At 38.8% G+C, this 15,991-nt stretch overlaps 1 protein-coding gene across 10 annotated transcripts in view; it reads right to left on the reverse strand.

Moving 5' to 3' along the window:
- Positions 1-15,991, reverse strand: part of GTF2I (general transcription factor IIi) — a 92,864-nt gene that overhangs the window by 18,433 nt on the left and 58,440 nt on the right. For 9 of the 10 annotated variants that reach the window (XM_053961111.1, XM_053961110.1, XM_053961108.1 and 6 more), the window contains exons 22-31: positions 14,241-14,303; positions 12,412-12,516; positions 9,688-9,750; positions 8,378-8,482; positions 7,528-7,593; positions 5,676-5,859; positions 4,274-4,326; positions 2,641-2,724; positions 1,765-1,948; positions 1,390-1,448 (exon numbers count right to left, since the gene is read on the reverse strand). In XM_053961111.1, the coding sequence (XP_053817086.1) occupies positions 1,390-1,448; positions 1,765-1,948; positions 2,641-2,724; positions 4,274-4,326; positions 5,676-5,859; positions 7,528-7,593; positions 8,378-8,482; positions 9,688-9,750; positions 12,412-12,516; positions 14,241-14,303 (966 nt within the window). The remainder of the gene's footprint in view (positions 1-1,389; positions 1,449-1,764; positions 1,949-2,640; positions 2,725-4,273; positions 4,327-5,675; positions 5,860-7,527; positions 7,594-8,377; positions 8,483-9,687; positions 9,751-12,411; positions 12,517-14,240; positions 14,304-15,991) is intronic. The other variant, XM_053961115.1, reaches the window with a different exon arrangement.

A 15,991-nucleotide genomic window follows, 5' to 3' on the forward strand; every position in this document is an offset into this window, starting at 1 on the left:
CATCTCAGAGATATATAGAGAATCTTTGCTCGTGAACAGCTCATCCTTAAAATAGTACCCCAAAAGTTGACATGGCCCATAAAAGCAGTTGTGGGAAAGCTGTGAAATATGGGAGGGACTTCATGATTGCAGATTCCCAGGCAGCTGCTATTCGTAGAAATTAAAAGCCATGAGAGAACTGTTTTCTTGTGGAGAAGTCTCCTTAGCATGACAGGAGAGACTCCTCTCCCTAAATGAACTGAAGAAAGACTATTTTAGGGGTGATAAACTGACTGAATTGTTTCTGTACGTTGTTAGTGGGAAAGAGAAAGTTGTAAGGGGGGGAGAAGTGTTCTGAAGGTTTTCTTTTGATTTTTATTATTCTTTTAGTTTCTCTTAATAAAGTTTTCTTTATACCCTTTTAAAGTTTTGAGCTTGCTTTGCCTTCCTCCTAATCCCATCTCACAGCAGGAAATGATTAAATATATTCTAGTGGGTGCACTGGCATTTGGTCAGCACCAAACCCACCACACTGATTTGGTGCGTTGGCCGGGAAATCTCACACTGGCGAACCAAAACCACTGTATCTGTTCTTTCAGAAAGAGGTTTTTATTAGCTGGATGTTTTACTGCTGTCACTGGCACATGCTCTTACTACTTTGAAGAAAACCCAAACTTGATGCTGCCTGTTCTTGCTCCACAAGAAAAACAGCCTTTTCTATTTAATTACCCTCTTACTGAATATGAGTTTTTTCCTAAAATAAAAAAAAAAAATCCACAATACATTGTGATGATGTAAGGTGACTACTGCTTGCATGATTATTAAATCATATTAAATCATATCAAATCATATCCCTTCTTTTTATTTTTTCCTCCAGCAAGCTAAAAACATAGGAAGCCCTGAATACTGGTTTGTGTTCTTACTACATGCAGATTCAGACTCCTAAAAAACCCAATGAGATCTGGATTGCACATTCCTGTAGTAAGAAAGCACCAAGACACTTCAATTCAAGGCATTCAGATATAAACCCCAAACTGATTCTTCTCCCTTTTAAAGGCTTTCAAGAAGTCCTTACAATTCCTTACCAACAGAGACTTGAAAGAGCTCAGGGTCACCTGTGAAATCCCAAGGGATACCAGACCTTTGATTCAGGCCAGGACAATAACTCCAGTTCGCTGGGGCTCTGAAGGTGACCCAGCCTAGTTATTCAAAGGTAGCTCAGACTGCATCAGGATTTCACAATCCAGGAAGCCATCTACATTCACAGTGATCAGTTTATTCCTTCCAACCCTCATGAAGAATATGTCAGCACACCCATCAAACATGGGTTACTTCTTGAAAAATCCTGCATTGATCTAGATGCATTTCCCCAACCCTTCCATTCCCACTTGGAGTCAGCACCTGTCTTACCTTGAGGATTTGACCTGGACTGAGTAACTTCAGTTGAAGCGTGACTTAGCAGCTCTGGCCTGCAACCAGGACACAAATAATCTGCTTATTCTTGTCATAAATTAAATACCACTACCTATTATGACATGAATTGAAGAGATGGAATTTTTCCATTATGTTTTTCACACCTGTCAGCATGCTAACAGATATGCAAAACACATTCTGAACATATTTGTCTGGATTGCAAATGCCCACTTGATGATGCAGAATATTCAATTTGCCTATTTGGTAACTAGAGACCAAATGCTTCATGAGTTAATGAAACCAAGTGCTTGATTACACACAGAGTGTTTGTTTAGACTCTTTTTTTTAAAAACCCTCCATGTTTAGACTTACCTTTTGATCACGAATTTTATTCTGTCGCCCATTTGAATTATTTGTTCAAGGCAAGGGATTCCATACCAGGAGGGACTCCTAAAAGGGATGTTGTCTGGCAGCCCTTCAACATAGAGGTCGGTCGGATGAGCTTCAAATTTCTTGTATGGAACAGCTTTGGGCTCATTGCTCCCCAAAGCCTTGGCTGTTGGAACAAAATACACCCAGTAACTGGACAGACTGGCCAATCAACTGTCATTAAAAGCTAGCTGATACCAATTCCTCAGGCTGTAGCAATTGTGCTCTTAAAAGGTGGAACAATGCAGGACATCTAAATCCAACAAAACCCAAGTCTCTGCATGTAAAAAATTTGCCATATTGTATGATGTTGCTGTTGGGCAGTCACAATACCAGACTGGACATAATACATAATACTGGGGCATAATACATTTGTTTTATCCAAAGTTGTTAATCTGTTATAGAGTATAATGAAAAAAAAAATTATTCTAGGTCTTACAAAGTTGACTTTTTTTTTCATATTGGACAGAACATAAAAATTAACCCAAAAATGTTTCAATACTAATTATGATGATATTGCGGTGGATATAAGTAGACGGCTGTTTTATTCACCACCAAAGGAAAAAAATCCAAATAGGAAGGAATTGAGAGCAATCAGAAGAGCTGTATATGTAAGACTTAAAATTCTTTTTAAACTATGAATTTTGTGTAAGCAGTAAACTAAAACATTCTTTTTCACTGAACTTCCAGAAGTTTAAATACTTGGAAAAAAAATCTGAACAAAGGTCGCATTCATGCAGACATTCAAAGGAAGGAATGAAAGCAACCTTCAAGAAATATAAAGCCATGCAGAAAAGAAGATAATAATGCTGTACTTACCATACAATTTACAGAAAAGTTGATCTACTGTCGTTCTCAGTTTGGTGACTCTGGAATGCCAGTCCTCTTTCACTGTATTTGAGACTGACACAGAACAAAATCAATATTCCCTAATTATATTAGTTATATTTTCAGTTGTTCAGTTTATACAATGCATAATCATCCTGCATTTTCAGGTAACACATAAACGCTGTGTGCAAGAAGTATGGATTCAATGTGGAACTAGAAAAAATGATCATAAAATAATGACAGAATATTAAAACTGACAAAACTCCAGTGAACCAGTGACATCACTCTTGCTACAAAATACACACAGTGTATTGGCCTGGAGAACTGCAGTACTTTCATCATCCACCTCCAAACTGCAGATTCCACTTGGAGTTTTTCAATGGTTTCATTTCCTGAAGAATTTATTGATATTCAGTGCAGAATTAGCATGTGTATGGGATGAAAATTTGCTTTTAAAGGCTCAAAGCACATATAATGCAAATCACTTTTTGCTCCTGATTATGTCTTTGTGACCAACAAGTGAAGCTTCCCAGTCTCAAAGAAGACATTGGCCAGCTGTCACACCGTGTGTTTAGTCAGAATGCAAAAGCAATGACTTGTGTTCCATACTTGCACCAGACTGGGCTATCAGCATAAGCACCAGCTGACACTTCTCCAGCCATTCCTGAGATCCAACTGGTCTGTCTTGCAGCCAGTATCCATCTTCTCAGAGTCTCAGGACTGAGGCCATTCTACAAAACTCTCCTGGACCAGCTTGCTTCCCACAGGAATGCAAATGAAAATCATATACAAAATACAGGTTCCATACTCATCCCATTCCTTTCCTGCTGGGGACACAAGCTGTCAGGGCCTATGGACAGAGCAGGAATTGGACATGGAGCCACAAGGAGCTGAGAGAGCAGGGGCTCCGTGGCTCTGTCTCCTGAGATGGCAGTGGACACAGGGAGCAGCAGAGGACATAATAAATTACTGGGAAAGAGGGAATCCAAACAGGAAGAAAACTTCAGGAAAGGAGGCTCAGACAGCTCCTGTCTCCTGTGTTCTCTGAGATGTTATTGAAAGCTCCCAAGGATGCTCTCTTCTCTTATTAGAGAAGATGCAGAGGTCACATGCATCTCTATCAAGTGATAGCTAGTGATGACAAGCCACATAAGTAACTCTTCAGACACCTGTGCCATAGAAATTGGTTACCACTGGTTTTCTTAGCTATAGGGGTTTTATAAGTTGAGCAATGTACTTGTTTTGCCTTCATAATCAGTACACCTGTATTAAAAATTACTAAAACAACAGAAAAAAGGCTAATTTTAAAAGCCACATAAGAGTCCAGTTAAAGCTAAGGTTGAGTTACTAGCCTACCTATTATTTTTGTAGTTGAATTTTGTGCTTGAAGGTACAGTAGGTTATTAAGACTCAGTACACTAAGTTAACTTATACTTCAGGAAAAGCTTCCTGCACGCATGTTAAATAGACATCCTTATGGTATACCTGCTTTGTTTAATTTAGATCCTTAATATTCACTTAAATACAGTCTTTGATATACTTTTTACAACAGAAGACTATGGGTATATAGGACAAATAGGAATATCACACTGTGCTTGTACAACTCACACATTTGAAAACCTACCTGTTGAAACTGTATTGACCACTGGAGCATCTGTCGAATTGAGAAGTTCAGGCCTGAAAGATTTAAGGTGCATATTTCAACAGTGACAGACACTTTGAGAAACCAAACAACCTCCCAGGGGACATCATGATCCCCAGCACTAAATTCCAACTAACACCAAAGTATCATAAGAGCTGACTGGAACCCTACTGACAAAACATTTTTCATACCCAGTACCCATATCTGGTGACTGTGAGTATCTACCCATTTAATGGTGACGTACAGCTTCCATTAAACTTACCTCTGAGTTGTGAGATACACTTAATCAGAAACAAAGATACAAATTAAAAATTTAATCTCTAGAAGAGTAAACTTCAAAGCAGACACTTCGGTTTCCAAAATAAATCTAATTTTATCCACAGTTGAACAAACAAAAAATTAAACATTTTGATGTTTCTCACAGAGCCAAACTAGATTTTTAGCTGCTTTGGTTACACATTTCAAAATCAATGAACACCAAAAATTAATTTCTGTAAACAACTAAGACATATTTGACAAAAGCGGGTGCCAGCATTGCATAACTAATTAGATCTATGTATGATATCTGATTTTAAATGAGACACAAGGTAGATCTACACTTCTTCCTTTTCTAGTTATCTGCAAGCATTAGGATGATAGAAACTTACTATGTTCCTCTCAAATGGAAGTAACTAGCACCCGTGGTAAAGGCAGCATGCACAGAGGCAGGGGCTGCCACTACCCCCAGTTCTGAGCCTGACCATTGCAGTCAGCAGATTCCTGTCTATTTCAAAAACCTTGGATTAGGCCCACCACTGAACACAGGAAAACATCAGCTGTTACTCACTGAAGCTTCCTTTAAACTTCAATCAGTCTCCATCAGAGATCTCCTTCATGTACACTACCTGATCCACCTCCAGACACACCAAGGACATCTAAACCACAGGAACCAGCAGCTATGTGTTGGCCTCAAGCTTACCCTGGGAAATGCTTTATACAAATACAGCCATAGACACCTTGATACAACATTCCAGCAAATTAAAAAAAAAAAAACATAAGCTGAAATTAGGCCAGGATTCTCAAATAGGATCAAATATCCCAAAGTCAATGGCTTTCAACATGTATTGCAGTTGCAGAGATGTGAACAGTACAAAGAGGTCTGCCCCTGACAAGAAGTCCATAATATTGAAGAGATCTGTCCAGAGATCTCTCCACCACCACTCTAAGTGGTCCACTGGTCTGATAAGCTGAATATACCAAAGTGGACATAACTAAAAACTACTCCTTAGTACCATAAATTAATATGTCAGTAGAAACCAGTTTGGAATTCCATGAAGAAGAATGAAGCAAAGTGGAACCAGCAGAAGACAATGAGTAATGTAGAGACAAAAATGTAACCCCTTACTTTTTAATCACAAACCGGATCCGCTCCTTTGCTAGAAGTATCCTCTCCAGCCGGGGAATGCCGTACGTGGCTGGACGCCTGAAGGGAATCCCATCTGGCAGCCCTTGCACACATAAATCTTCTGGATGTGACTGGAAGGTTGTGTATGGGATAGACACTGGACCCTTTGCTTTTATAGCTTCAGCTTTAATGAAAAAGGAGAATAAAAACATTAGACTAGCTTGTGGCTCTATTCAATTACCTCTTTGATATCACTCTGATGAACGTTGTATTTAGCATACAGGCAATAACCCCTCAGCACAATTTAAACATTCAAGCATTCATGTTGTGAGGGACTTTATTTAATAGCAAAATCACTTTGATTCACAGTAAACAAGCTGCAACCCTGCAAACATATGCAGATCATCCTCTTTTCCCTTCATGTAAACATTTAATAGCAGTGACTGCACCTGTTAGAGTGAAGATTCTCACTACTTTGGTTTTGCTTAATAGAGCATTTTGAAAGATTAAATTATTTAGATCTTATGACAAACCAAGCATATTTCAGTTCAGTATCTCTGTTACTATTTGTTACTACTATTGGCTTACAAGTCATTAATGCCTTGGAGTAGGGGCACATACCCCTTCTTTTCAGTGAATTCCTGAAGTTTCTGTGTATTTTAGAAATCCAAAGAACCACTAATGAAATAATAAATACACTTCTAACTCTGCTGAAAAAAGCATGGCCCTCCTAATGAAATCTTTGAAACAAATGAAAAGCAAGTAACTAGCAGCTTGGGAAGGGGGGCATACCCCACCATTCCAGATTTCCCATTGCTGCCATGGACTTCCAGACATTTAGCAATTTTTTATTTAATGATTATTTCCTTTTACTTTTTGCCCGTTGCTGTTTTCCTTGCAACTAGACTGTTATTTTTTCACTTACACCTATTGAAGTGTAGTATTGCTGGAAAGGGATTGTTAATACCATAATGGGACGCAACTCATTTCATAGTGTCTACCTCCTAAATTGTCTTAAACCAACTTAATTTTCTTCAACCAACTTTGCTATGTGCAAACATCAAAATCAAAATTAAAGCAATTCACTAAGAATGATGCTCATTTCTAGAGCAATTAAAATACAGTGAATAAGATTCTGAACTGTATTACCTTGGCGCAAGTTGCTTTCAGTGAGCTGTTTAGATGTCAGATGATAGTCACATCCCAAACATGTAGTAACTCAAAATCACAAGGTCTATTCTGAAAGCACTTCCACTTTTCATGGCAGAGGCACACCAGCATTTATTTTTAAATCTTTGCTGATGCTGTTGTAGTTTGTGGTATGTGGACACAAAACATATCTAAGTGCAGCATTTGGAGACAAATTCCAAAGTCTAATATATCTGCTGCTTTTTCTTTCCAAGAGCCATTAGGATATATAATTTTTGCTTCACTGTAAAACAATCAAAATCAAAAATGAACAACCACTGAGTGGCAGCCTCTCTTCAGCGCCACTCTAAAGATTCTTTCACTTAAAGACTCAGTGTAATTGCAGAGAAAAGGACAGCTCTCTCAAATGTGGGTGCCCAAGATACGTGAGCACGCAGGTGCTCCAGGAGACTGAGCACAACTGAAAAATAAATTCAAGTTTCACACATTGGTGCCAAACACAGATATCCCATTGTGAAATTACTCTGCTCATCAAAAAAACTACTTTCCTCAATTTTATGTCTTCTAACAGTATTTAGCCCTTTGGTGCTGTCAGTTCTAGTGTGCTCCTGAGCCAAGAACAAGATGCATGCCGAAGAGCAGTCTGTAACTTGCTGTGACAAAGGACTACAGGCAATGGCTTGGAAAGGTGTGTAACACATACCATATCTTTTTTCAAACAGCTCTTCAACTTCCCTTCTCAAGTCTGAAATTCGCGTATTCCATTGGTCTGCAAAGAAAAGAGGAGGACATGTCACACTACAAACAAAAATGAGAATCTCTTGTAAAATCTGTGTTACCACTAAATGAAATATGAAGTGTGTACTTTTACTTGCAAAAAGGTGCCTGCTGAGTACAGTACAGATTACAGCTTAAAATGCATGGATACATAAAAAAAAAAAGTACAAAATAAAATGTTAAAGATTACTTCTGAAAGATGCATATTAAATGAAGTTTAAAAAAAACACAACAAAAACTAGGTTAAAGTAACTTCCAAAAATTATTTCTCTCTTTGATGGCTCAGTCATCAGCTCTTGCTGCTTCCACGGATAAAGGCAGTTTATAGGTGCTGTTGAGAGTTATCGAGATACGAGTGCTGAAAAGCTTGATAAAGCTTACAGAAAGTACATGGAGTTGTTTTGGTGGAAATCTGTACAACTACTGGATCAGGAGGCATCTACCATTCTCTACTTTAATCCATTATTTCTCCAAGTCCTGGTGCTGCAAAATACCCACAGAAGTCCTATTTCTGAAAGAAAATACACCTGCAAAAAAGAAGTTAATGCAAATCCAAATTGGTGCATCCAATTATGTTGTCAATTATATGTCAAATAATAAAATAAACAGTGGAAGCCTATGATGATGATTATACTGCTGCAATTAATGGACACAGAGCCCAGGGCTCTTAAATGAATTCTTGCATTAACATGTCTCACTCCTGTAGCACAAAATTACCTAAAACCTTTTCATAAAACAAAGCAGGGAAATAAAATCATCTAGAATCTTCATCTTACCAAAATTAAACTGTATTCCTTTGCTTCTCCCACTATTGGCCGTGTCATTAGCCGACTTGGGGCTCCTCTGTCTCTTCTCATGGGGTACATAGTCATCATCATTATCTAAAGCAGAAAAAAACAAAATCACTTGAGTTTTGTCCAGGCAACTCGAGTGCAACACTGGAACTGCTCTGAATTTCAAAACTAAAACAGAATTAAGGAACTCCGCTTATCAATGCAACAAATTTTGCAATAAATTACTTACAGGAGTAACTTCAGAAAGCTCCTGTTCTTACCAGTGAAGGAACAACTTGCTCCTTCAAAAAGGTCTGAGTAAAGCAAAAAACAAAACTGCTTCTGTACTTCCTAAGGAAAACAGCATTGCCTTCTGAAACAGGACTGGGTATTGCATGACTGTAAAACAACCATGCAGCAGCAAAAGAAATCACAGAATAAATTGTGCAGATAGGGACTACCTTTGGTATCTAACTGGAAGTAACATCATTCCATACTAGATCACAAAGGACAGTACCTGTGTTTTGTCCTGAAGAGCTCAAATGTTCTAAACCCACTTTCAAACCAGTCTAAAACCAATGGGTGCCAATGAAATTTATCAAACTGGTCAACTCTGCCTTAAACACACACAAGTGGACACACAGGAGAACAGCAAAACTAGCAAAGTGTCAGACAGTGGCTACTCAGCCTGTCACTTCCCAATGCACCCCTACCTTCCTTAAGCTAATGGGCTTTTTAGACTGCCCAATTAACAATTCCTCCAACCTCAGAGAGAACAAATGGTTAGAGCAGACAAAGAAAACTAATATCACATGCAGAAAAACATGCACCCAATGTCACCAAGCAAGAATACCCATGTCTTACTTAGCAAGAATAATATCACATATTGACAAATCTTGTACCTATACAGCTTTCTTATACTCTGTCACAGAAAACATTTTCAGAGCACTTTTACTTTTGTGGTAAAGGCCTTTATACATAAGCAGAACTTCATGACTCCTCTTATATAAACTTTTCTGTTGAGGTAATGTTGGAGTTATTTCCTTGTAGCATTGTAAAATGGTGAAGGTAAGACCAGAAGTGCTCACTTTCTCACAAATGTTTTGCCTACTTTCTAAATTGCTGATTGGCTGCTCCTAATCTAATTCCACAGCAAGCACTGCAAAAGCCAATCTCAGCTGTGTTTTAAAGCAGTTACAGGACACTCATTCCCAAATACAAGAAACACAGCTCACCTCCTACCAACATCCCAGCATGAGGCTTAGCAGCTTTAGAGCCATTTAGATGACAAATGAATGACGTGGGGTACTGACCTTCACTAGTGAGTTCAGCCTCAGAAACCTCACTTGCTTCTGATGAGTCATGCTGGGAGGAATCTGAAAGACAGGACTGCTCAATGATTGACATGGACAAGAATTTCAACCAAACACTCCATGCCCCTGCATCTAAACCACATTGTCAAAGAAGCCCCTTGCATTCACAGCATGCCATAAAAATAGAAGCAAACAGATTTTACCATTAGCCTTTGAGCAATTCCAGACAAAGGAACACTCATAGTTAAGAGACTTGTGCAAAAATCTCAAAACAAATGACAGCAAAGTTCTGGAAGAAAACTCCCAGATGGGACATTTCTCATTAAGACACATTAAACCAATCTTGTTAAACAATGAAGTACCTTTTTTTGGACAACATATCATCATCATTAGGTCTCCTCTGTTCCTTAGTAAATACACACAGCTCCGACCTAAGAAGCCTTCTTCACAGTGCTAAATTCTCTCATTCACAAGCACTGGCTCCAGGTTCTCAAACATGATTTTGTTCCCTTCAAAACAATTTCTTCTGACACACACAACTTCAACTTTCTGATTGCTGAATTCCAATCACACCATGCTGCCCACTCATGCAATCTCAGTAAAACCACCTCAGAATCCTTCATCAACTACAGCAAACCTGGAGGATTCCAGGCACACCATGGTTTTGCCACTTTCACCATCTTGCCAAGGTTACCAGAGGGGAAAAACAGTGAAAACCCTCGTTATATATAACAAAATAAACCAAATCTAAAGGTGATCTTTGATGGAAACAATCACTTGTGCAAATCTGCATCACTGGCTGTAGCGTGCAGACAGAATTCTGGAAGAGCTTTAAATGCCTTTTCTGTGTATTTCTTTACTAATACACAGATTAAACCCAAGACTCCATAAATTTCAAACACTGCCACTGATTTGTCCGTCTCACTCCTTTTTGTGAGGATGAGCAATAAATAATTTTATTTTTCAGAATCCAGACAAGGCTGCCTACTCTGTATGCCTGTTTAAACCACAAATTAAATTTAGGTTAGATTGTTACCTGCCACTGCCTCTAGATCTTTTCATAAATATCAGCCTTCAAGAACAATATCTTTATTATATTTTGTTTTATATAGGTAAAACCTTATAAAGGGAAAATATTGTAAAATCATGCCTCACACCTCCTACTTTGGCTAAGCAGTCAGGACTATGGGTAAGTGACTCAGCCAAATTAGAGATAGAAATCATGTTATGTAACCATAGTGTGTTTCCATCAGGGTGTATGGTGGTTGGTTGAATTATGATTCTTATGATTTAAAACTATCTAACTAATAACCAGCTAACTGCTTAAAAAGACCAGGTTTTTACAATAAATTGGCTCACCTGTGCACCTGCCCAGGGACCCTGCATCACTTCAGACCCTCATCTCAAACTATTCAGCAAAGCCATGTGCAACTTTCCAAACTTCTCTTACAGAAACTTGCGAAAAAGAACAGATCTCAGAAAAAGATGTGTTACAAAGCCTTACTCTGACTCAAAGGGACACACTCGGCATCTGTAGCTATACAATTCTAGTCAAAAGCAAGGCACAGTCAGAATATTGGTCACTTCCTATCACACATCCCCTTCCTCATGCTCCCTCCTCACAGTCAGGTATAAAGCACATGGCATTATGCTGAGGAAAACAAACTACCTACATTTCTCTCCTCCAATGAGTTCAGTTCATCCTGCAGCCAGCACAAGCAATGAACTTCATTCTCCTTTATCAGGAGAATTGATGCTGAATTTCATGTCATGGTACCCCTAGCTATGGTGATACCTAACTTCCAAGCAAAACTAATGGCATTTGCAAGAAGGAGCACTGCTGCTAGCAAAACCTGCCTTCAAAAGCACACAAGTCAGGCTGGAGAGCCACGTGCTCAGAGCAAAGCCAGCAGCACAATGATGTGCTTTTCACAACCTGCCAAACCACTAAACTTTGGGTGACGAGCACCTTAGAAATCCCTGTCATGACTTAAAATAATGAAGACTACCATCACAATTTGCTTATAGCAAGCCTCAGAGTGGTGTGATTTGGGAGATTAAAAGCAAAACAAAACAAATATCAAAAAAGCCAACCGGGTGGAAATATGAAAAGAGAATGGTTGGACAAGATGTGCGATTCCAATTAGGTGACATCTTCCTAAATATTTCTATGAAAAAACATCCAATGATATTATTATCCTTACAAAAAAACACTTCACATCTCAAATGCTCTGACTGTATTTCCACATCTTTTCCTTTACTGCTATCAGAACGCTGGTGGCTGCCTTCAAAACTATCAAGTAAAAAACCATATTTCTGACTGCACAGAACCTTATAAAAGTAGACAGAGTAATGTGTCCCTAAACCAAACCAAACCACAGAATAAATGAGAGGTACACAAATAATCTGAGGTGAAGCATCTTTAACCAGATTAAACTGAAGCACATGGATGCATTTCTGTGGAGAACCAAACAGAAGGGATCAGAAAAGAACACAATAAAAAGATTTCAACTTCCTGTGCCTCTAATTTCGTCGTCACATCAAAAAACAAAATACACCAGTTGTAGTCTATGATGATGATTATACTGCTGCAATTGACCTTCACAGAGCCCACAGCTCTTAAACGAAGGCTTGCACTTGATTCACCCCTGCAGCATGCAATTACAGAAAATCTTTTCATAAAAAAACAGCAGGGCGACAAATCATCTTGAATTTTCATCTTACCAGAATTGAACTCTTCTGCATTTCTTCCCCGAGTATTGGCTTCTTCATTAACTGATTTGGTGCTCCTCCACCTCCTGTCACAGTGTACATAGGTATGGTCAGTATCTAAAAGAAATCAAATAGAAATCACTTCAGTTTTGTCCAGGGAATTCATGTACAGCACTGATACCACTCTGAATTTCAAAAATCTAACAAGAATAAGGAATTCTGCTTATGAGGGCAACAAATTTTGCAACAACTTACTTACCTAAGTAATTTCAGAAAGCTCCTGTTCTTACCTGTGAAGGAACAATTTGTTCCTTTAAAAGGGCCTGTGCAAAGCACAAGACAGCAAAAAAACAAAACTGCTTCTGTACTCCCTAAGGAAAACAACATTGCCTTCTGAAACAGGACTGGGCATTGCATGATTGTAAAACAACCATGAAGCAGCAAAAGGAATCACAAAATAAATTGTGCAGATAGAGACTACCTTTGGTATCTAACTGGAAGTAACATCATTCCACTAGTAGATCTCAAAAGACAGTATCTATGTTTTGTCTTGAAGAGCTCAAATGTTCTAAACCCACTTTCAAACCAGTGTAAAACCAATGGGTGCCAATGGAATTCATCAAACTGGTCAACTCTGCCTTAAACACACACAAGTGAACACACAGGAGAACAGCAAAACTAGCAAAGTGCCAGACAGTGGCTACTCAGCCTGTCACTTCCCAATCCACCCCTACCTTCCTTAAGCTAATGAGCTTTTTAGACTGCCCAATTAACAATACCTCCAACCTCAGAGAGAACAAATGGTTAGAGCAGACAAACAAAACTAATTTCACATGCAGAAAAACATGCACCCAGATCACCAAGGGTATGGTTTACCCAGCAAGAATAATATCACATATGGACATATCTTGTACATAACTATCTATACAGTTTTGCAATACTCTGTCACAGAAAACATTTTCAGAGCACTTTTACTTTTGAGGTAAAGGCCTTAACACATAAGCAGAACTTCATGACTCCTCTTATATAAACTTTTCTGTTGAGGTAACATTGGAGTTATTTCCATGTAGCATTGCAAAATGGTGAAGGTAAGACCAGAAGTGCTCACTTTCTCACAAATGTTTTGCCTACTTTCTAAGTTGCTGATTGGCTGCTCCTAATCTAATTGGCTGCTCCTAATCTAATTTGCAAGCACTGCAAAAGCCAATCTCAGCTGTGTTTTAAAGCAGTTACAGGACACTCATTCCCAAATACAAGAAACACAGCTCACCTCCTACCAACATCCCAGCATGAGGACAGCAGGGACACTGCTTAGCACCTTTAGAGCCATTTAGATGACAAAGGGAGCTGCTCAGTGCAAAGGTTTGCATCTCAGAGTTACCAATATTAGACAGACACCCTGAGGCTCCACTTACACCACCTGCAATGCTGCCTTTCTGTCCTGGTACCATTCTTCCCAGAAGCTTGTGTTAACTACAAATGTTACATAGAACTACAGCGTGTTTATAAAGCAATGTGTTCTCCAGAATGAAGGAATCTTATAACAACTTGTCTGTTCAATGAATATTTTTCATTAACAACACTTGAAAAATACACAAAAGATACAAATTGCAGTCAGGCATCATTTTAAAACCAGCCCAGCAATCCAATATGCATCACTATATTGTGGTTTCCTGATACTGCTCCACCAGGTTCATTTACCAAGCAATGCACAATCCAAACCACAGTTAACACCAGCACAGATTCTCTTCATTCAGTGCCAAGAAATGCAGGCATGGGAATACACATCCTGGATAGAAAAATGCAAAAAAAGCCTGAAATTAAGTACCCATGGTACTAACCTTCAAGGGTGACCTCAACCTCAGGATTCTCACTTGTTTCTGACATATCATGCCGGGAGGTACCTGAAAGAAGAAAACAGGACTGCTCAACGATGGACCTGGACAAGAATTTCAACCAAACACTCCATGCCTCTGCATCTAAACCAACATGGTCAAAGAAACCTCTTGCATTCACAGCATGCAATAAAAATAGAAGCAAACAATTATTACCATGAGCCTTTGAGTCATTTCAGACAAAGGCAAGGAGGGGAACATTACACTTGCTAAACTGCACATGCTACCCTGCAGAGTTGCTGCTATCACTGAAGGCAATTCCATCTTCTTGGCTCTCTTGGGTTAATACAATCATAAGTATTTTCCCCTCTCTTACCCAGGATTACTGAAAATAGAAACAAAGGCTGCCTGTCCACACAGATTAGGTATTTTTTGTCCATCGCTACAGACTCATGGTTCCTGTGCCATCAAGAGTTCCACAACAGGCTGCAAGGCCAACAGTCAAGCAGGGGAGGGCAATTCATGATCACAGTGCTTTTGTTGGGGCAGAGAGCACCAACAAGACAACCAGGATTAGCCAATCAACACTCACTGTGAGATAGAACAATTTACATTTAACTGCACTACAGTTAAACAATGTGAAGCTAATTCTATCAGGAACTCTATCAAAATTATGCAGCAGTTCATGAAGGAACAGATTTTAGTTATTCCAGCAGAGTAAAGCTGCACTTGTGCATTTTGAAGAGTATTTTCCTTTAGATCTCTGTATGCTGGGGTACAGTATCATTTTGGGAGCAAGTCTGAAGGAATCTTTGTTTCAAAGGCTTCTCTTCACATGATGTGTGTGGTGTAGAGCAGAAATCCAGCTCTATCTACTGGGACACCTCAACTGCAGTGCATCTGAACTGTGTCAAATACATCATCCAGTTCATGGAAATCAATATCATGTTTTGGTCTAATTCCAAGGGAGTGCTGGGTACAGAACTAACAAATGCAAAGTACTACAAAAGGAAAGAATTAGGAGTTGTTTTACTAGACATGAACATAAAGTACAGTCATAAAAAAGCCTGTCACATCAACTGATCACTTAGAAAAATTTTGAGAGAATTAAATAAGATTAAAAATATTACTAATATAGAGCATTTTTGGATATTTAAGAATACCCACAAGACTGGAAGATGGTACATCTAGTCTAGCACCAAATCCCTGACAAACACTCACAGTTAAGGGACTTGTGCAAAATCTCATAGCAGTTAGTTACAAAGTTCTGGAAGAAAACTCCAGATGGGACATTACTCATTAAGCACATTAAACCAATGGTGTTAAACATTGAAGTATGCTTTTTTTTAATAACATATCATCATCATCAGGTCTCTTCTCTTCTTGGGTAAACACACATCTCCTACTTAAGCCTTCCTCACAGTTCTAAATTCTGTCATTCACAAGAACTAGCTCCAGGTTCTCAAACATGATTTTGTTCCCTTCAAAACAATTTCTTCTGACACACATAACCTCAACTTTCTGACTGCTGAATTCTGATCACACCATGCTGTTCACTCATCCAATCTCATCAAGGCCACCTCAGACGCCTTCATCAGCTACAGCAAACACAATTGTTTTGTCACTTCCTTTTTCACCATCTTGCCAAGGTTACCAAAAGGGAAAAACAGTGAAAACTCTCAGGGAAATATAACAAAGTAGACCAAATCTAAAGGTTTTCTTGAGTGAAACAATCACTTTAGCAAATCTGCATTACT

The sequence above is a fragment of the Vidua chalybeata genome, chromosome 20, assembly GCF_026979565.1.
Source record: "Vidua chalybeata isolate OUT-0048 chromosome 20, bVidCha1 merged haplotype, whole genome shotgun sequence".
In the NCBI taxonomy this organism is placed as follows: domain Eukaryota; kingdom Metazoa; phylum Chordata; class Aves; order Passeriformes; family Viduidae; genus Vidua; species Vidua chalybeata.